The sequence below is a fragment of the Microtus ochrogaster genome, chromosome 10, assembly GCF_000317375.1.
Source record: "Microtus ochrogaster isolate Prairie Vole_2 chromosome 10, MicOch1.0, whole genome shotgun sequence".
Taxonomy (NCBI): Eukaryota; Metazoa; Chordata; class Mammalia; order Rodentia; family Cricetidae; genus Microtus; species Microtus ochrogaster.
In genome coordinates this window covers 1,600,471-1,624,269 of record NC_022016.1, presented here as the reverse complement: position 1 = coordinate 1,624,269, position 23,799 = coordinate 1,600,471, and the positions used below count along the sequence as shown (strand labels likewise).

At 35.7% G+C, this 23,799-nt stretch overlaps 1 protein-coding gene across 1 annotated transcript in view; it reads right to left on the bottom strand.

Annotated features, from left to right (window-relative positions):
* The window catches only part of Brinp1 (BMP/retinoic acid inducible neural specific 1), a 183,590-nt gene that overhangs the window by 38,614 nt on the left and 121,177 nt on the right, over nt 1-23,799 (bottom strand). The window contains exon 5 of the mRNA XM_005352591.2: nt 22,622-22,727. Coding sequence (XP_005352648.1) covers nt 22,622-22,727 — 106 coding nt within the window. The remainder of the gene's footprint in view (nt 1-22,621; nt 22,728-23,799) is intronic.

The window sequence follows — 23,799 nt, the reverse complement described above, 5'->3', positions numbered from 1 at the left end:
TCCCTCCTGTTTGCGATTCTTGTTCTTCTTGTAGTCTTTGCTCTTGTTTTATCCAGCCTAGAATACATCTTCCTCAGATCTCGGTCTGTCATCCTTTTCCTAAAACATAGATCTTTTCACATAATTGGTTCAAATGCCACTTTTGTTTGCCTCAAAAGTGATAACTTAGATTATGCTATTAATTTGTTTGATCTCCATCTTCCAAAATAAAAAAGAAAACATATTATGGAAGGAAAAGGTCTATATGTTTCCTATTGATCCATAAGATAAGCCAAGCCCAGTTCAGGTTCCTGGTACTCATCAGTTCTCCTCTTCATCCTCCTGTGGGATTTCTCTCTATATGCCCTGAATACGACTGGTTAATAAAGAAACTGCCTTGGACCTATAGTAGGGCAGAACAGATCTAGGTGGGGAAAACTAAACTGAATGCTTGTAGAAAGAAGGTGGAGTCAGGAGAAGCCATGTAGGGATACCAGAGAGAGAAGCTTGATAGAATCTTGCTGGTAAGCCACAGCCAAGTGGCGATACACAGATGAATAAAAATTGGTTAAATTAATATGTAAGAGCTAGCCAATAAGAAGCTAGAGCTAATAGGCCAAGCAGTGATGTAATTAATACAGTGTCTGTGTCATTATTTCAGGGATGAGCACCTGGGAACAAACAAGCTGGTTCCTACTACAAATTGGTGTGTACTAGCTAAATCCACGTAAAACCTGAAAGGGCTTGAAAAGGAATTCTAGACACACCCACACCTGCCCTCCCCACTTCCCCTCTCACACAAACAAGATTTAACCTCATTTTTCCCCCCTGGCAGGCAGCGTGTCACAGCTCCTTTAGGAGAGGCCTTTCTGATTCAGCGGTAGCAACAAAAAATAAAACAAATCAATACAAAGCTAAACAAAAAATGCACAAGTTTGAAACAGCAGCTTCCTGTGCTGTGCTGCCACCACAAACTCTGGCTCTTTAAGGAGACCAGCATTTAAATGGGGTTTGTGAACAGAGTTATACAACTTGCTTAATGGTAACACAGACCTGCTGTGACATGACCCTGAATCTGGGGTGGAGAGAATGGCTCTCAGAAGCAATGAAGAGGCCTCTGCCATGTTGGACTAGGCGGAGCCATAATCCTGAGAAGCCTTAGTCTTAGCCAAGCTATTTTGCATTTTAAGAAGCTGTCTAGGACAAAAAAGGATTACAGATACACAATAGGACAGGTTCAAACACAAAAAAACATCTAAATGAATCACAATGTGTTTAAAAAAATGTACATAGGGTTGGGAGAGAGAAGAAAAAGAGTAAAGAGAAAGTAAATGCAATATAAAAGAGTATAAGCAGTCATAGATTAAAAGGGTAAAGATAATAAAATATTATACTTGTAGAAAAAGTAATAGAGTAAGAAAAATAAGCCAGGTAAAGATGGAATATACATAGAGAGTCTAAATTATGTATATCATTGTGTTTTTTTTTAATTTTTTGAATGTTAAAGAGTTACATAACAGAGACATTTCATTGTATGGATTGCTAAGTAAAGCCCAAGTAAAGTTTGAACTTGCATCAAAGGATATGTTGCTTTGGAAGAGAGGTTCTTGCTTTGATTCCTCAGAAGATAAGAACCTATGGATTTCTTCCAGACAAATGTGGTTTGATAGACCAAACCCTCTGAAAGGCCACTGTAAACGCCCCCAAAATACTTTGCCCAACAAAAAGCAGGAAAGAGTTTGAAGAGAACTACATCCAAGTTCCCTAAATGATTGTTTATAAATGTTTGTTTAGTTTAAAGGGGGATATGATATAGATATGAATATTATTCATTGGTATGAATCTTGAATTACTGATACAAATTTAAGGTCAATTGTGTTATATATATACATATATATACACATATATATACATACATATATGTATAGATACATATATATATATATATTGCTGCTCTTGCTTAAGGTATTGTGTTTGTGCAGCTCATTTAAAACTTTAATTTAAATAATTGAAAAAATACAGTTTAATAAACTGTCATACATAATAATCAAGTTTATTGACATGTTAATTGGGTTTTTGAGATGTACAGATATATATTTCAGATAGGCATTCTTCAACCACTTCAAAGAGCTATAGAATATGGCATTTAAGATGTTTTAATAACTTAGGACTTTTCATGACATGAGACAAATATCCTCCTGGCAGCACCAATTACTTCAAAAGAAAGATGGACATCAAAGAGGCTCCTCATGGAGTTTATTAGCCATTTGGGCAATAAATTCCTATTGCCTGGACTGCTTGATGTTCTGCTGTGTGAGCTCGACATGCGGAACCCACAAAAAGTAACTTCTAAAATTGCTTAAAGAAAGTGAGATGGTCCTTCAGGGTTCCTGCATCATGAAAGACTCTGCCAATCATTCTTTAGGATACAGAAGAAAGTGACTGACAAACTGCCAATATAGGTAGAACTGTCTTTGAAATTTCCTGCTTCATGGAAAAGTCTGCCAGATACTTATGTGTCAGTAGGCTGAAGATGGGTGCCAGCAACATTATAGAAGAACTTTGGGTGACTGTCCAAATAGTGAGATGTCTCTGTCATTTCTAGAGTTTTGGAAGTTGTTTATGATGCTCTTCCTGTTTACTTAGGTAATATTATATCCTTCTGGGGCCTTTGATTCAGTTGAACAATAGATAGTAATAATATAGTTTTCCTTAGTTTTGATAAAAGATAAGGCAAATATAAATATGGCAACTGTAATTCTTGCTTGATACCTGTTTTGTTATATGTAATTTTTCTGTGTTAAAACCTTCATTTTTATTTAAGCAGAAAAGGGGAGGTGATGTTTGATTCCCCTCTGTATGCTATGAATACCATTGGTTAATAAAGAAATCTGCCTTGGCCTGTGATAAGGTAGAGTAGAGCTAGGTGAGAAGAAAAATAACTAAATACCTCAGAACTCACAATGTGAATGTTATAAGCCAAAAGTTTGTCTTGCCCAAATCCATTTGTTGAATTCTTAACTACTAAAAGAATGTTTTTGTAGGGAGATGGATACTCTGGGAGGTTAAGCATAGAAGTTCAAGAAGACCATAGCATTCTTACTCCCTCACTGAGTTGCTGAGTACACATCAATAAAAAGCCACGTGTAGCATGTGGGTACTTGGTAACAAGGCAGCTATTTGCTTTTACCAGAATTCGGATCCTTAGCAGATCCCATGGTGTCTTGATTCTGGACCTCAAAGTGCTCAGACTTTGACAAATTGATCTATTTTGAATATGCTACCTCCCCTCTGGCATCTGGGATAACTCAGGCTTTCTAAGGCACTGGCATAATTAAGTGTGCATTAAGTCTGAAGTCTCTTTCATTTATTACAATTCTAAGTATTAACCATTACTAGAGCCAAACTAGAGTCCTCCTTGGAAAATGTTTAATGATGGAGAAGTAGGTATGAGAGTTAATGGAAGAACAGTCTAAGTGGAAACAGTGGCCCCAGGCAAGAAGAATTCCAGTTAAGACCACACTCACTAGTCCTTACCTCACCTTCTGATTAACACAAGCTTATTTCCTCTAAATCCTTAAAGGAGAAAAATGTTCTTGTGTCTTAGACACAATCTGATGGCAAGAATGGCACAGATGAGATTCTGAGCTCCTTAGAAGGCAAACGATTCATAAAGAAACAGTGGTGAAAATCCCTGTCCCCATGAATCAGTAGTTCAAGATACAGAAAAATAATGGAGATCCAAAAGTTGTAGAGTTTCAAGAGTTAAGGGATATTTAGAAAACAAAGGAATGTGAAGAGAATCTCTGTCAGATTCTCTAAGAACTGCAACACATCACTAGTATTGTTTTATCAATCAGGAACCTGATTCAGCTGACCATGGTCAGTGGTTCTGGGGGACATCTAATTTCTGGAAAGAAGATCCAACATAAGCTGAAATTGCACTAAAGACATAACAGATGTATCCCAGTTGCCATTTCTGATTCCAGACCTGCTCTCGTTATTTCCTCTTAGTCCCACCCTCTTTTTCAAAATATGTGGTATTGTTAAATAATGTTTTAATACATTTAATATGTGCTCCTCCTTCTCTAAAACAACAGAGATAGGGCCTGGAGGTACACGTCTTTAATCCCAGCACTGGGGAGGCAGAGGCAGGTAGATATCTGCAATTCTGAGGCCACCTGATCCACACAGAGAGATACAGGACAGCTAGGGATATACAGAGAAACCCTATCTCGAAAAACAAAACAAACAAAATCAGAAAGGGAATTTGCTGATTAAAAAGTAAAGCACAAAATTCAATAATAAATAATTTGTAACATTGGTAGATGATTAAATCTTTAAAGCAATATTGTGCTTGGCAATGTTTAACACATAGTAACAAATAGTGAACATTTCATTGTTTTATTTTAAGGTGCAAGACTATAAGATTGGAGATAGCAATCGTGAAGTGTAATGAATATTTATGTTATTTAATTTTTATTTGTATGTACATGTGACTGAATGTGCACATGAGCACTACATGCATTCAGGGGCCTGTGGAGGTCAGAAGAGTTACAGACAGTTGTGAAGTGTCATGTGTTTGCTGTGAATCAAACTCTGGTCCTCTGCAAGAGTAGTATGCATTCTTAGCTGCTGAGCCAGTCCTCTAGCCCTTAGAATGGGTCTTGAAGCTTGAGCATAATGTGAATTGACAAATAAGAATAGCTATAAATGCCACCACACAGGGCAGACATTGATTGAATAAAGTTCAGAGTGTAAATACTTGGGATGTTTCTAAGTCTTGTTTAAGGTACCATCATGTGTTGCAATTTTTTACATTTGTTTTATTTTTTTCTATATCCTAATTACCTAAGCCAGTATATTTTGATTGACATTTCTCTTTTCTGAAACATTTCACTTGCTATTAAATTCATGATCTCTTACAGTGCCAAGAGGAAGAGGCAAAAAATACAGGCTCTATTTTGGTTGCATATAAAAATTTTCTGTTCTGTCCTTGTATCAAATGTGGCCCTCTGTGGGTATCCCTGAGACCTACAGGAGTCCCAGATGTTGTCTTCTGCAAGCTAAATTCTACCTGTCAAATCTGTCAATTTCTGAAATGCACGAGGTAGGAAGAACAACAGCAAGGACAGTACCTTTTGCAAAACAAGAGCCTGATCCCCTTCTCTCTGAAAGCCAGGGGATTTCATATTGGCAGATAAAGGACTTTATGGCTTACACAGCCATGCTGAACTCCAGTGTAATGAAGGCAAGCAGGTCAATTACCCATCTGTTTGTGTTTCTATTGCTGTGAATTACAGTATCCATTGCTGACAGCTCATTGGAGTGGAATGAAAATAAGACAATAATTCACCAAGTGAAACTGTGCAGAAAGGGCGAAAAGGCTATGATCTCATTCAGAAGTTCAGGCCTGTCTCTGTGATGGGTCATTTACACTATGGGAAATGAAGAAAGGCAGCTACCTGGGGGAGAAAAGGGTGGGTTCTGCCTCCTTCAATGCAGGAATTAGGACATGCCAAAGCCTGGCAAGAGAAATGTGATTTGTTTGTGATGACCATCATCTAAGCTGTAGATATTGGTGGTATAGATTTTGAATCCTTAAGTGAAAAAATAAAGGTAGGTTACAGGAAAATATGACTAAATTATTTTACAACCAGGAGTTTGTAATGAGCCAGAGTTCCTTGATAGGTTAAAACAAAACAAAACAAACGAAAAAACCTTTGTGCTTTTGAAGTATAGAAGCAGTGCTGAATAATAACTTGGGGAAACATTTAACCTAATGACAAGATCTGAATTCCATTCAGTAGACTGATCTATCAAACATCAAGTAGTATGATGTGGGAGTGTCATATATCAATCTGTTGATTTCATTGATTAAGTAATAAAGAAAACTGCTTGGCCCTGATAGGTAGAAAATTAGGTAGGCGGAGTAAACAGAACAGAATGCTGGGAGGAAGAGGAAATGAGCTCAGAGACGCCATGCTCCCCTCTCCCGGGCAGACACACACAATGAAGCAAGCCGCCAGGTCAGACATGCTGAATCTTTCCCGGTAAGACTGGTGCTACACAGTTTATTAGAGATGGGTTGATCGGGATATCAGAATTAGCCAGTAAGGGCTAGAGCTAATGGGCCAAGCAGTGTTTAAAAGAATACAGTGTCTGTGTAATTATTTCGGGGCATAAGTTAGCAGGTGGCCGGGGTGCTGGGGACACAGCCCCACTGCTCCTATTACAACAGTAGTAGGCTGAGATATCATTACCTCATGTTTCACCCTTCCCTGTAAAATCCTCTCATTGATATAATAATACATCCCAATGTCTTAATTTAACATATTCATATAGAATGTTTGGGCAAAGTTCAAAATAATATGTCAATTTCAAAATAAGACAAGAAGAAGTAACACATGAATCAATCAGTTTCTCTTGTCACAAGACCAACAGTCTTCCACAAAGAAGCACCAGAGGAAAGGAATCCTACTTTATCTATCCTATGTATCTATCATAAGTAAGAAAGAAGCACTACTCTCTGCAAACCATTGAGATTAAGGAATTGTTTGTTGACACAGTATAATGTAGACCATAGAGATGCATGAGGGACTTAGCATAACATGACCAATAGATCAAACAGAAACTGAGCTTATTCTTATGAATAAGTTCTAATGAAAGGTTGTACCTTTGGAAGAATTGATTTCCTGCAATTCAGGCCACGTGTGAATGACTAAAAGGGATACTATCTGGATCTCAAAAGGAAATGCTCGCAACCTTCTATATGAGATGACTATTTGTTTCAAGTTCCATGGTTTTGCTCTGTATTCTTTCTTTTATTATGTGAATTTTATCGTATATTATGTCTCTAGGATTGGTCTGCAAAGGACTCAATCAACTGTCCCTGCTCTTTGGGAACTAATCATCAGGAAGGAAGATAATCAATGTTGAATAAATTAAACTACAAAAGTACTTATGTGACAGTATAGATATGGAGAAGACATGATTCTAAATGACTATTTCAACTCGGAAAACAAGAACATAATCTAAACAAAATCAACAAGAATCAGAAGTTTAACATATTGTAATGCAATTTCATGAAATTTCAAGATAAAAATACTCTTAAAACCATACATAGGAAGAAATTTATTTAATTTAATTAAAGCTTCCTTTACAGAATTCATGACAAACCAAACATGATATGCAGAAGGTTGATGATGTTTGATTTTTGCATTAATGAATGTCTCCAAATTCTAATCTTCTAATCTTACCCATTCCTCTTTGAAAGAAGACCTGGAAGACTGTCTACTTCTGTACCCTGCACATGTCAAGTTATTTTCTCTTCTCCAGATTTTATTAATTAAATGACCTTTGGAAAAATAAAGAGGCTCAAGTTCCTTGATCATTGCTCCCCTCAGCAAATCTTCCTTTGTATAAAAATGGAACAAACTGTTTTATATCATGGCTGTACATGGGTGAATATGTTGGTCAAAATTCATAGAACAATAGCACTTAAGAGTTAACTTGGTTAAATGTGAACCATGCATTAATGAGGCTAAAAATTAAGTTAAATAAGCAATACTTTATAAAGTTACATGATATGCATTTTTAAAAGACAGAGTTTGTGTTCAACTATGTTGTATTTTTATCAATGCTGTGCTTGCAGTTGTTTTCTCTAGAGATCACAGGCAGCCTGAGAATGGCACTCTTTAAGAACCTAAAATAACCTATATATATATATATCTCAAATTTTCCCAGAAACACTTATTGCATTATATTATGTGTGCTTATTATGTTCATGTTCTTATTCTGAAAGATTCCCTGAACATAAGAAGCACTCATCTTAAGCATTTCTCTGTCATTTTGCACATTACTTGGTATCAAGAAAATACATTTGAATGAAGGTACATTTAGAAAGACTATGTTTCACAGAAGACCAAAGGTCTCTCTTCTATGCAGAGCATGACCCATTACTCTAGATTTAGCTCTTATAAGCAGAACTATATCTTCATCCTCGGAATTATAACTTGAAACTTAAATCTACTTTAACTTCATCTCAGTAGTTATAAATGCAAGTATTCATAAAGGACTTTACTTAAAAAAATACACAGGTTGAAAACATCCTCTGTGAACAACAGCTCTACAGGACTGCTCATTTCCACACATATTTTGTTTTAGATTTATTTCCAAAATTTAAGATTCTTAAGGATACTTATGCTTTTTTATTTCTTTTCATTCTTCCCAACTTAACAAGCACAGTGATAGGTGATAGAAGATGTGGAAAAAAGAAAACCTCAATTTTGTCCTATAATGTTCTTTCAATCACTACTTTATGAAGCTAAGTGCTGTATTAGATGCCACAAGTGTGGAGAACATGATCAAGATATGGTGTTCAACTCCAGAAGCTCATGGTGGATGGTAGGATGAGATTAATCTATGTACAATGACCAGAAATACATACATACACACACACACACACACACACACACACACACACACACACACACACACACAGGCTCTGTAAAATGGAAAAGAAAAATCCCCTACTTTTGAAAAACTGTAGCTTGTAATGGTTATCTAGGACTGAGGGAAACCTGAGTGGCATACGTACTACAGCATTTGCTAATGTGGATTTTCTGGACAAACAGATTATCTCATGTGTTCAAGTTTGCATACAACTAAGAAGGTTTATGTAGTTAATCCATCTCTTGAAACTCATTTTCACTTTAGCACAATTTAGGTACTGAGACACTCCACAGTAACAAAATGTGGTTTACAATATTTAATCCAATGTTTCAATATTGGTACGCTGTTGTTAAATTACTGAATGGGGATGAATGACTTTAAAATTCTATTAGCTTATGGCCACTATAGTCTATTACTTTTTCATGCTTCATGTTGACTAGACTTTGGCTACTCTTCAGATGTCTTCCATTTAAAATTATGCTATAGGCATAATATGTCTTGGGAATATGATATTTTCATGGCAAAAGAACAGGAGTAAGAGTGAAACCAAGTGTCTTTATAAATGTGGCATGTACAATGTCTTTTTGTACTCTATTGCCCAAAGCAAATCACCCAGTTAAGGCCACTTTTCTTTGGATGGTAATTCACGTTCCCCATGGTACAGCACTTTCTAGCATATGATGAACTGAAGAATATAGATTTCTTTAAAAAGAAGGAAACAAGATAGAAATCATAAAATCCACTTTTGTAGCAAATCTTTATTTCTTAATTATCATGTGATACAGTCATTTCACTTTTATAAGGATATCCAAAGCACTATAAACAAAACAAAAACTTTTTTGAATATTCATAGTAGATCTAGGCAACAAACTTAAAAAAAGGGAAGGTAAATTGATGAATAGTTATGATATGTGGCATATCCTTGCAATGGGATATCAATGCAGTTATGAAAAAGAGGTATTAATATTTCCCATCACATTGTCGATGTATAAACATGTAAAGTAAAAGAAGTGTGACTGGAAGCCAGATACCCTGCAAGTCTAATTACTTCACATATACAGAACAGAAAAATCCATAGATAGAAAGCGAATTTTAGAGTTAAAAAGAGAGAGTAAGATGAGGGATGACTGCTTAATAGGTATACAATTTTTGTTTGAGGCATGAAAACTTTTTGTAATCTGTTATGATAATTCCATAGCATTGTGAGTATACTTAATGCTGTAAGCTAAGTTGTATATGTTAAAAATACCTGTGATGTTAAATTCTATGCATTTTTTTATTTTACTACAGTTAAAAACCATATGATTCAAAGAAAATTAACTTTGCAGGTAAAATAAATTTAAATTATTAGTATTTATTGAGCATCTACTATGTGACAAATGTTATACAGTTGAGAAATGAACAATAAACAATCAAAATTGATGCTGGAATGGTACGGGAGAATTGTCTGTATTCTGTCAATCATGTTATAAATAAACGCTGATTGGCCAGGCAGGAAATATAGGTGGAAAAACTAGACAGGAAGTAGAAATGATTTAATGAGAACAGGAGAACTATGGGAAGGAGGAAGTTGATTCCTCCCACTCTTGCCCAGATCACCGAAGCAGCAGGGTGTGATTTGCCCCACTGAAAAAAGGTACTGAGCCACATGGCTAATATTGATCAGAAAAATGGGTTAATCAAGATGTGAGATTTAGCCAGTGAGAGACTAGAGCTAATGGGCCAATCAGGTTATAATTTATGGAGACCTATGTGTGATTTTCTTTGGGGCTAAACAGTTGTGGGGTACCGGGCGGGACAGAAAACACAACAAACAGGACCCTCCATGTTACACTGGAAAGCTGACTAATCCATTATGAGCACTTGCTACTCTTGCAGACTACCTAAGTTTGGTTTTCCTAACCCACATCAAGTAGCTTGTAACTATCTGTAAGTCCAGAGAATCCAATGTACTCTTCTTGTCCACCTGAGCACCTGCATGGACTTGGCTTGCATGTACATACACACATGTACACACACACAAATAAAAAAAAAAACTAAAACATCTAAAATATATATCACTTGGAGATGTAAGTAACAAGGGAGTGGAAACGTTATAATTGTGTATATAAGAGAATATGTGTGGTATCTGAAATATAGTAAAGAAGCATCAAAAGTGCTGTGTGAGATCTGCAGGAGATGCTTATTTTGAAGGTAGAATGTTGGGATAAACAAGAATTGACGTAATCATTTTTAAAAAACAGCAATTGTTATATCCATATTCCGTCAATAAACAAATTACCTTGGCTGAGTTACTAAGGATTTGTCCATCCTGATGCTTTATTTCTGCCCAATCAATGAAATTGACAAGCTTTCTAATGGACATGATTGTTAAGTGAACCAAATTATCACGTAGAAATTTTACCTATAAGGATTTTCATACAACATCTTTGACCACAGGTTTATTTGAAGGAAACAGTTCCACATGACCACAGAACACATATGTAATTCTGTGGCACTCTCTCTGTCAGCATCACCACTATCCCAGAAGAGGTACACTTGCTCAGAATTCTATCCTCCTTCCTGCCTGAGTCTGTCTCAAGTTCCTTACAATTTCAGTAGCTCTTTCTGCAATTCCACATTTCTGGAGCATCCTGAGGTGGAATGACCACCCTTCCTGAGGGCAATGTTCTTTTCTGCTCATAGATTGTTCTGAGAATACTTAAGGAAATCAGCTACACCTGTGCACACAGAGGTTGGCTCGTCACTTTAGAACTATCATGAACTTTCTACTCAAAGTAGCATAATTTTAAGTGTTTATGATAAAAGTAAACTATAATTGCTTCATAAGCAGTGTACTTCTTATTTCTGTATTCCAGGTTGAGAAACACTGCTATGAAATTTCAGATTCATAGTCTTTGAGTAGACAATGTCTCAATTTCCTGTCCTGCCACCTGCAAGGTACAGAACTTTGGTGAGTTTCCATTTTTAATAAAGAAAATGGATTTGTATTAAGCTCATATGAGGTACTGATGAAAAGAAATTATCTCAATTCCTGATATATAATAATTATCCAAGATGATAGCCATCATTAGTACCGCATCATCTCCTTTAGTTGGCAAATATTTATTTTCTAATTAAATGCAGAAAAATGCTGTGAAGCTCATGTGTTATTTTCATTTTTGTAGATTAGAATATATAGGCAGATTGAAAATTTGAATTAACTAGTACAATATCTTGTGATCATCAACTCTTTTCTATTAAGCCCCCCATTCTATTTTCTTTTTGATTGATATCTTCAATCGCTATCTAGACAATAACCCTTCTTCTTCTGGTATATAAAGGAAAATCAACATTATGATACAGATGGCTTGGTGGAAGTCAGCACACTCATTTGTCACAAGATTTTACTATTGAACACACCTCACAGTCCCAGAAATGTAGAAACATGGACACTGGTTAGTACCTCCCATGCCACTGTTAATGAGAGACGAAGACTACTGACTAGGATTCACTCTTCATGACCTTGGAATAAGTGCCAATGAAGACTCACCATAAAACTGCTCACCAGAGTAGCCACAGGGAGCAAGCACTTGATGTACTTCCCTGAGATCATAAGAGTAACATTGTTTCCTTGATGGGACTTTGGGGAGAAAAGGCTTTATGGGAAAAAAAAGAGTAGCTCATTCCTACCCTCTTTACATTCCTGACTTTTGTTCAAGGACTTTTTCCTTAAAGCCCCGATAAAGTATTCTGATTATTCAGCGTTCCACAAGAATAATAAAGTAAATTTAGGGTCCAGGGAACTATGAACCTGTGGTGGCATATGTAAAAATGCCCCCATAGGTTCATGTTTGAATACTTGGTCCTCAGTTGATGGAACTGTTTAGAAGAATTAAGAGATAAGGCCTTACTGGAGTAGGTATGTCACTGGTGGTGGCTTTGAAGTCCTAAAAATTCATGCATGTCTCTTTGCCTCCTACTTTTGGATCAAGACATGAACTCTTGACTGTTTCAGCCACAATACCTGTGATCTAGCATCATAGACTCTAACTTTCAGAAAATGGAAGCTCATTTCAAAACTTTTATAAGTTATTTTGGTGACAGAGTCTTATTAAAACAGTAATAAGTAAATAAGGTAGAAGCTCGTACCAGAGAGTGAGTTATTACTGTGGCAGGTCTGACCATGCCATTTTTGGAGAAATGTGGAAGACTCAGACTTTAGATCAGGGCATCAATTTAATGAAGGAAGCGGGGATTAATGAACCATCTAGTAGGAGTTTAGAAGAGAGTACAACAAGTTAAGTGATGTCAGATATGAACAATATTAGCAACTGCGCTAGAGGCTAATCTTGTGATATTTTGCTAAAGAATATGGCAGTTTTCTATCTGTGTCCTAAAAATGTGCCAGAGGATAAGTTGAAAAGTAATAGACAACTTTTTTTTTTTTTACTTCTTACAGTTTCATTGTCTTGTTTTCCTCATTTCTACAGTAAGAAAAATAACACTTAGTGACTAGTTGGTGGTGCAGATAACTGGTCTAACATATAGAAACACAATGTATGTAAAAAAAAACAGCATCACAAAAACTAAAGTCAAAGTTAAAATATTTCTCCTATTAACTTTGTCTCTGTTACTAACTAGGTGATTTTGAAAATATTATAGCAGTGGAATTTTTACTGTTTTTGCGATAGAATATGTATTAAAGACACTTAGATTAACTTACGGGTATTTATTCACCGTACTTCTAATGAGTATTTGGTATTAGTCAAGGAAATAGGTCATGGAGGATGCAAAGATAAGTAAAGAAAAGACATAGGTTACCCAAAAAAATACGAAGTACATGAGGAATAGAGATCAAAAGGCTTCCCTAACATGTCTGATGCCACTTAATATGCCAAGGGAAGAGCTGATGATGAAGTTTATGTTTTTTCTTAGTTCAGGCTTTTTCTTGAAAGTAACTTTTGTTTGAGGGCAATAGACAAAGTTCAAACTATAGAAGTAAGAGGCAAACAAAGCAAGATGGCTTTCTCTGAAGAGGCAGCAAAATTAGACAGCATATCAGTGCAGGAGAAAAAGAGAGATCTCTCTGAGAGAAAAATCTCAGTGCTGTGAAAGTACATATGGGGGATCCTAGGTATGGCATGGTTTAAGTGGGGCGAAAGATTAAAAAATAAAGGTTACTGTTGTGTAAACTCATCAAAATTATAAATAAAAAGCAAACAAAAATTTGAATGGAGGTACCATACAAAGGTGGATAATAATGCTTCCAAAGTCAGAATTTAAAATGAATATCCCAATGTGAGGTGTAGGATACATTCCCACAAATTGTTAGCTAGGGCAATGCCCTTGTCTGAGGTTGCCCACCAGAACAGGATAGCGGACACTTTCTCTGAACATCCCGCCCTCCACACATGAGCATACAAAGGATGCTTTCCATGCAGAGCTGTACAGTGCTGTCATCCCACAGATCATCAGCAAGAGGTCATTGGATTGAATATAATTCATTATAATAGGGTAGAAAACAAAAAAAATGGGTTAATTGGCTTGTTCATTCAGTCGTCCTTTCATTTGTTATTTACCCAAATCATGTTTTCTGAGCAATATTTATAAAAACTTCATAGATTGTCCTGGGATCAGAGAGAGAGACTGTTTTTATAAAGGAGCAATTAAATGCTTTAATGGGGAGTCATATTAGTAACATCTTCTTAATGAAAAAAATTGCAAAGAAGCATGCAAGGGCTTGAAAAGAGAAGCAGCTACATTTGATGAGATTTTGAAAAGACCACACTGGCTGCTGGAAGGGAATGGGTCATCAAGTCTGATCAGAAACTAGATGAGTTGCTGGCACTCATCATCATGATCCAGCTTCACATACCGTGACCTTCACCCTCCTTCTATCCATTTACCTCTATTACAAATGGAAGACAATAATAACTACACTCCCCCTTTCACTGGGATTTAAAATAGAATATGTCATTGTTTCTAAGATGCCATTCATTGTAAAACCTACCGTTGTTTTATGTACACTATGAAAAGAACACCTTGCCAACTAAACTGACAAACCATCAGTTTTAAGCAGCAATCCAATTACAGAGATGATACAATCTGAAATCAAGCAACTTAAATCCTATGAAGAGTAATCAAGAAGTTCAGCAAAAACGTTTACCATTTCACATTTATACATTCTCCCACACAGGAACCCATTTTCTCCTTTTCCTCAATTCAGAGTGGACAGCATCATCTATCTATGTTAGATGATTTCAGTTACACACAAAATGCCAGTTACTCTTAAATGCTCAACTTTGATCCTGCAATCACTTGCTAATGCCTAGAGCATCAATCTTTCCCCATGTACAGAATGATCCTCATAGCCAAATAAAGGTTTTGTTGATTCTGCGTTAAAGGATAAAAAAAATCACTTGAAACCATAGTGCAGAATACTCCAGGGCTAAATGCAACAGTCCTTTGTAATTTGCATGAAAATTTATCATACTCAGACTCTCACTAAGTAAATGCAAGGAAGCCTTTCTCCTTAAGATTACATATACTTTCTTTTGCTCCATCCAATATTCATTTTCCAGTTCTCTTCTGTTTTATACTAGCATTATTTTATACATTTCAACATTGTCTGTGTTTAAAACAAAAACATACTCATTTACTGTTTGTGTTTAAGTGTATGCATCTGTGTACAGGCATGTTTGACCACACAGGCACATATGGAGGCCTGAATTTGAAGGTAGGATGTATTTCTTAATCCCATTAGCATCTTATATTTTTAGACACTTATTTAACTTGGAGTTTACTCTTTCAGCTAGACAGGCTGGTCAATCTGTTCTGGATATCTGTTTATGCATGTTCCTACATAGTTCAGGTCCTCAACCTTGCACAGTTTCCCACTGAACCATTTGTCAAAAGCATTCCTTACTTGGCTTTGTGATACTGAACTCTCTGATTCCTGCCTTCCTGAATAGCTACTACTTTCTCTTTCTCTCTCTGTCTATCTCTCTGTCTCTGTCTCTGTCTCTCTCTCTCTCTCTCATGTGTGTGTGTGTGTGTATAAATGTCTGTGTGTTTGTACATGATGCACACAACTAAATGCATTTGGGTCTCGTCACCCAATTTTGTTTGTTTCTTCCTAGATAAGGTCTCTCAATATTCTGGAATTTGTCTAATACACTGCACTAGATTAAAAGGCTGAGTAAACCTCAGATTTCCTCTTGTGTTCCCCTCCCCACAAGCTTGTGAAATCGCATCAATCATTTTGCTTATATATAGCTTCTTGAGATTGAACTCAAGTCCTTGTACTTCAAAAGCAAGCTCTTCTCCCTGAGTATTCCACCCAGCTCACTTTTTCCCTTACATTGTTGCTTCTTCTCCTACTCTTCTTTTTTTCTCCTTCCTCATCATCATATCTAAACATCCATCCCAACCTATGTATGTTAAATTTTCTGTAACTCAATAATAATTGTATTCCTTTTTTATAGTTATATTTTCTCACAGTACAACCTTGTACAATTTCAGTCTTTTTAGATTAATTGATACCTTAACTTCCCTCTCTGACATTCCAAATACCCACTGTCCATCTTCATTTGTTTATTTAATAAATAAGTCAACTTTAAGTTCAACTTTAATTCCTCAAAGCTCATTTAAAATATCCCTCATACAGACTTGCTATGTTCTTAAAGTGGCAAAATCATTATAAGGAGTTATTCTGAACTTAGAGGTCACTTTTGATTCCTTTTGCTCTTTTGTAAGCTTTTTCTAGTTCATTTCTAAATGAACTAGAAATATTGTCCAAAAATATTGTCAACATATTTTTAAAAAATATGTCCATAAATCCTCTAACTATTCACTACCTTCTTTGTCACTATCACAGGCACCATCTTTCCATATATTAATAGGTAAACTAGCCTCCAAATTACTATCCTTGTGCAAAATTTCATCTTGAATAAGCTTTCCTATCCAATAGCCATCATGATCCATTTAGACATCAAACCAGATTAAGTTACTTTCCCTAAATTTGCAATGGTTTATCAGTTTATCCATGCCAAATTTAAACAGAAACCTTTTCTCTGGCCCACTTTCTACAAAAACGGTTCCCATGTGATCTCTGAGTGTGATGAAGACATTCTTTGAATATTTGTTATTGCCTGTTTCCACTTTGTCCACACACAGAACATAAGCTCTAAAACAACACAGGAAGCAGTTCATTCAATGCTTTCTTCCCAGTTGGTGAAACTGTGTTTGACATATATTGGATGCTCAATTAAAAGTGTTAAATTCATGTTTGAATTTCTAAACAGAAAAAATTCGACACCGTCCACAACTTTCAGATAAATATTCTGTCTGCCTCCATTTCCACATCATTGAGCAGCAGAGGCTGAGTGATTTTATCTTTATACTTCACCAGACGGTAACTACATTAAATTACACCACCATGTTGGCAAAACATGTGATGGGCTTCTTGAGACGAGAATCACAAAATAAGAAGTTATTATTATACCATTATTCCTCTTACTGGTAGTTTAGTTTTTGCTGCTATGACTACTAATAGCCTCTGATTCCTCTATCACCTTTCTACTCATTTTCAATCTAATTCCAACCCTAGTTGATTTTTTATTTCAGTCTCTTTGTACTCCGTTTCACTGACCACTTCACGTTGCATCACATAGTGTGAAAGGTCATTAATGTGTCTATTTTATCTTTAGTCTTCCCAAGTCAATGACCCCTGCAGTATCTCCCATCCCAGCCTTGTTCAAAAGAATGAAGAGACAGACAGAAGAACGTAAAATTACATTATTTTGATAAGGAGCCATGAGGTCAGTGAGTCTAAGTAAAAATTCCAACTCAAAACCTTATTGAGCAAAATCAATGAAACTTAGTTTTTTCACCGCAAAATAAGGGTATTATTTTTACCTTCTTCATGAGAACCATGTGAGGAAAAAAAGCCCCAAATAATAAAGTAAGTAAAAATATTAATTCAAAATATCAAGAAACAAACATGATTTTTAACAAAAGTACATTGGTATGGTCCCCAGATGACTAAATACATGATAACTTTAGTTAGTACCATTTCAGCTACCCTCAGTCCATGTGATCTGATTGTGGCTGGTCTGAACTCTGTTCTGTGTCTCCACTCTATTTACAGTTCCTCTTTGCAGAAGTGGCAAGATGGAGTGAAATATTAAATAAATGTTGAATAAATGCATAATGTATATATAGAAATGCATACATATAAATAATGTGTGCTTAACTCTATGGATTTTCAAAGCAAACACACCCAGGTAAAACTAGGTAGTCCAAGGAACCCCATTCATTCTATTTCAGTCATTTGCAGCACTTATTTTCTCTAAAGCTTCCACTCTCTCTTGCGTGTTTAAAACTATGTGATTTTTACAGTTTCGGACCAGTAGAGGAAGAGAATCATATAGCACGCATACATTTTGTATCTGGTTTCTTTTTCTTTCCGCGTTAGGTCTGTGTAACATTGCACAAAACAGTAATACACTATTTCTCATTGCTATATGGAGGCTTGTGATAGGAATGTATTTATTTTCTTGTGGGTGGACATACATTTTAATGGTTTCTATTTTTTTCTTTTGCTATTTTGAATGAATTTTCTGTTAACATTCATGACTTTTTGTGAACTTGGACACATTTCTCTTGGCACATCCCTAGGAGCTCAAATTTCTGGGTCACAGCCAAAGGACATATGCAGTTTTTAGCACAAATCATCAAGAGTTTCCCAAAACTATTGACATTAATTTACGCTTTGTCCAGCAATGTGTGTAAACGCCCATGCCTTCAGTTCTTATTTCTTGATACCGTCAGTCTTTTTTATTTGTGACAGAGAGTGTTAGGCATTGGTATTAGACAATGATTTTTATATACATTTTCCTGGTAAGCAATCATCTTTTCATATTCTCATTGCCTAGAGATTCTTGTCTGTGAAGTATTTGCATCTGTGTTTTAGCCATTTCCTTTGTTTGCCAGACTAATTACCTATTAGAATATGCTATTATACGTACATTCTTTACACATTTTATATAATAACTTTTTTCGTGCATGTGTTGCTAACATTTACACTCTATTAATAGTATACTTTATAAAAATAGTTTAACATTAATATGTTCACATTTCAGTCTTTCTTTTTATATTGAGGTTTTCTAGAATTACAGCTTATTCAAATGTCATGAGATAGTCTTCTGTCTTGTAAGAAAATCCTTTGATTCCCTTTGACATCTTTTGTAAGACTCCTTCCCCTGGACAGAGGATATGAACAACCTCTTTTACCCCAAATCCCCATAATTTATGTATTACTTTTACTCTTCTTATTACAATACATACTGCCTTGAATCACAGATGTTTATCTGTTCATATTCTCCATAGCATTCCAACATTCCATTGACTCATTATCTAAATGCTTCAGTGTCTTTTTATTGAACCTGGGTCATAATGCCTCCTAAATATCTCTGTAATTGGTCTGTTTCTCCATCTCATTTTCTGAACTCAATGGCCCCAATTGCTCGTCTCCATTTCTCGGCAATACAGAGAAACAATGACCTTCCACAATACAGCTCTCTTCATGCAATACTTCTTTAAAAAGTTTTCCAGAATGTCTCCTTCTCTTAAATGTATGTTCAGGTCATCATATGAAACAGAAACTGCATAGACTTTTAAACACTGTGTTTTTGTCACCATTGAACTTTCTGTTTTAATCTCATAAGACTTTAATTTCCTTGAATGCTCCTTTATAAAGACTCTTCTGTTGGTCTCTCCATCTATGCCCTCCCTGTCTTCCTACTTATCCTTCAGATATCATACTGTGTATATTTCTCACAGGAATAATCCTTCACAAACTCACAATCTGATGGGCTATGATGGCACATGCCTTTAATACCAGCGCTCAGGAGGCAGAAGTAGGCGGATCTCTGTGAGTTCGAGGCCAGCCTTGTCTACAGGAGCCAGTTCCAAGACAGGCACCAAAGCTACACGGAAACCCCATCTTAAAAAAACAAAAGAAAATCAAAACAAAACCAAAAAAACCCCACTCATAATCTGATATCATGTAACATCTTCTCTGTTAAAATCTAGTACATTTATTACTGGTGTTTTTAGGCATCTCTGTGAAAAATACATGTTTTCTTGAAGTAGAACCCATGTTACCCTTAATCTCTGTTTCTCATATTGCTTACCTTACAACTGAAATGATTTGTAAATAATATGTATGTCTATATGTGCATACATATGTCTTTATGTCTATACATAGATACATACATAAATATACTGTGACATAATCTCACAGGTCATACTACATAAACATCATATTTAATCATAAAACACATATAGACATATATAGAAGCTATAGGGATATATAGAATCAGATGTAAATACATTGACTTAGGCTCATCAGTGTTCAGATATATAGTCGAATTTTGAATTTGAGCCAAATTTCAGTAAAGATTTGATGATTCATCACTTTTATATAAGTCAACATCAGCCTTTAGAAAAGACTTAAAACCTTTTCTTAAAATGACCCAACTCAACTGAATAATGCTTATATAATTTATACAAAATTTCTACCAAATATCTTCTTGTAATTCTTCACTACCAGAAAGCCACTGCATCAGCAAGTAGCACACTGTATGTTTGGGCAGGAATGTGCCTTGAGCTTGCCATATGAGACTTAGTGTCTTGCTCAGTGACATCACATGTATCTCATAGGTGTGAAATCCTGGTTCCGATTCTTTGGGACCATAAACAGAAGAAAGGTTCATTTTACAATGTGCTAAATCCAGGATACTACTATCTCCTTTGTACCACATTAAGCCTGGTACATTCTTTTCAAATTAATGAAGATAACTGTTTTCTGTAAGTCAGTGCTTCAAATATTTGCAGGCAAATCCTTTGTGCTTCAAGTATACCTTCTTTCTTACTTTTGAGGCATTTCTCCAGACACTTCAGTTTCTCAACACCATTTTTAATATGAAATACTTGCATACGGATTTAATCCTTCAGCTGAGCTCTGATCAATCTAGAGAAAGGGGCTGACAATTTATTCCTGTAGGAAGAGCAGCTTTCTAGTAACGTTACCCATGGGATTCCCAGGTTTTAGATGGCAGGATCTTATACAGAATGGTGTTGAAAAGGAAGAAAGTTATTGGAAATAGAGTTCCATACATAATTTGAAAAAGAAAATGTGAGGGCATAGGTGAAAAATTATTAAACCTTAAGCTTTACTGTATTCACAGTTAATTAGACTCAGAGTCATGAAAACATCAAAATTGTCCTTGGTAGTAACATCTGATTTCCCTTATTAAGTTTATTATAATTGTAATTTATAGTTTTGTGTACCCTCAGCTTTCACAGCAAGTGACAGCACACTCACTGGCATTCAACTGCCTGGATTATAATCTTAAGTATCATTCCAAAGATTTCCTATAGGTATCACCTGAACTAAAATGCTGAAAATTCTAGTACACCCAAGGCATATAGGCTATGCCTTGTTGCCATTTCCTTTTATGAACTCATCATACCTATTATTTTCTTTACTAAAGGGAATAGTAAATTCCCTTAGATTTTTTCCAAGTATCTGAGATGTTATGTGTGTGTGTGTGTGTGTGTGTAATTTTTTTTAAACATTAAACCATCATATTGACACGAGTTTCTCCAAATTATATTCATTAAGGATTCCCAGTGACACTATTAAGCCCTGCTTACACTATTTTTCAATTATTGTCTGCAAGAAGTATGTGAACCACAGAATTGTCAAGATACCAGAACACTGAAAAAGTACTATTAGGCTCTAATAAGCCTTATGCCTGCCTTCAACCCAAGTTCTTCCCACTGACACTCAAAATCATCTTTATCATATACTTTTTGGGAAGGTTATGATTTTGTCTCCACAAAGTTAAAGCATATGATATTTTCCTGATTGTAAAATTAATATGTGATCATTGAAGGAAAGTTGAAAAGTCAACTAGAAGCTTAAAATAGCATGTGATGTCACTCTCCAAATGTACGCTCTTTTGACATCTCAGTATTTCCTTATAGAAGTACTTTTCTTCTTCTATATTGTTAAGATCAGTCATATTGAATGAGGAATCTTGCAGTTACTAATTAATGCCAAATCCTTTTTTTCTAGAAAATTCTTTATAAATAACATTTCACTACCTGCCTAATAATATGTTTTAGAGATGTGACATAGTTCGCTTTTACTTTACACGTGGAAAATTGAGATGGTTAAATAGTTTTTAAAATACATATAAAGAAAAGGGAAGGGCTAATGATGTAGTTGTATTATAGTCTCAAAACATAAAAGAAATTATATATATATGCATACATATATATCTTGTTTATAATAACAAAATCATCTGTACTGTTATATATTTTTCTACCTAAAAATCCCTTCTTCTCTCTCATACTGAAATAAATAAGGTAAATTTACTAATCTAAATTTGACATATGCTGAATGAACAGAAACTTTTACAAAAATCAAATTATTTTCCCCATAATTCAATCTAGTCTTCCCTGCCTAGTTCTGTTCCTACCTGCGATAGGCTCAAAGCAGTTCTATATTCATTAACCAATGAAAGCAGCAGACAGACAGAAGGACCTCCCACATCAAATCCCCATAACGGTTATGGTATTAAAGGTTGTGTTCAAATACATCATCCTACATACAGTCAGTAGTGAGCATTTTTGATTTTTAACACTGCTAAAAGTGTGTATGTATGTGTTTATTTAAAATTATGAGTCAATAAAGGAAGAAATTACAGAGAATAACACATTCTATAAAATATTCTTTTTCTTGAGATTTAAATGTCTGCAAAACACACTCTAAATCAAATCAATAAGAAAGAAATATAGATGATAAGATATAAAACTTTAATATATAGTAGGTCTGGGACTTCAGGCATCTATAAATAATACTGTTCAGACATTTTTATCAAAATAATCAGATAGAGCTCACACTTCCATATTTCTTATCTGAAAACTAATTAATAACCATGAGTTTTAAAGCTCTGTATATGTTAAAATTCTTGTGTATCACATCACAGCCGTCTGATTTCCATATTTCAAATTTTCATTGTTTTCTGCCCCTCCTCCCCTTTTCTCTTCTCCATGCGCCTCATCTTCCTCATCCTCTCTGAACAGTTATCATTCGCTGACCCCCAGCACCGCCCCTTTTGCAACACTTTCCTACCTTGAAGGTGCAGTTTGCTTTCCGTGCTTTGCAGGAGGACAGAACTCACAGAGTCCAGATTGTCATAGCTGTTGCAGCCCAAAGGCCCAGTGCGTGTCTCTGTGACCTAGAGTGGACATTAAGTGAGAAAAGTGTTAGCTAGGAGTACTGGCTTATAGCAGATCCTAACAAGTGATTCCACACCTGACATGTCTCCAGAATGTGTGCACTGGGCCTGGAACTATGTGTGGCTCAGATTAAGCAGACTGGACAGCAAATATGATCAAACAAACACACAGATTGAGTCCATAATGTCCACTATCCACCACCAGCTCTCACTTCATGAGGTCACACTAAGTATTATATGAGCAAATACATTAGCGCACAATGATACAGTTCTAAAGCCCAGTTTCAGAATCAGAAAAACTATCATTAGTTCAAAGCTGGCCATTTATTTGCTGTGTGGCATAAGGAAGTCACTTATGGAACTCTTCTAAGTGTCAGCAAACTCAAGCTATCATTGTCTTCCAGGGACGCTGAAGGACAAATGTGAAGACTCTAAGTGCTTGCCACAGGGAGTGTTCAAAATAGCCAGTTGATGACAAAATATCTCTATAAATTCCAATACGTACATAAGCACTATTGTCAGGCAAGAAAAGTACAACTGTCTCCCTTTTTCCAGAGAAAGTTCAGCAGTAACAGCAATCAGCGACACTGCAGGGTTAAAATAAATCTGAATTCTATTGTGTTTTTGTGACTTTGTCTTCCAAGGTTCTAGGTGGTAACAAAAAGGAATATCTATTTAATATATGCTTGAATTGAAGGGTTTATCCCTTTACTCACCATTCTTGGGAGCTGTGCTAGAGTTTGTGCTCAACTCTAAATGCACAACCTCCCTTGAGGGAAAGTCCACTTGTGGGAAAGCCAGACGTAACTTCTCTGTCATTTTCCACAAGGGTAACCCTACTCAGGTGTCTTTTCCTTCCTTAGTCTCCAGTTTCCCTCTGTGTAAAGTTAGCAATACTCTTACATAAAGAGGTAAAGATATTATATATTCAAACTGTTATTATCATTGTATTATGATAATGTACATATTATGTATGTATATGCACCTGTATATTGTGCATACTTTTCAAGTGGGACCATACATCCCACAGAATGAATTCAGTGGCCAGAGGGCAACTTCGGGGAGCTTGTTC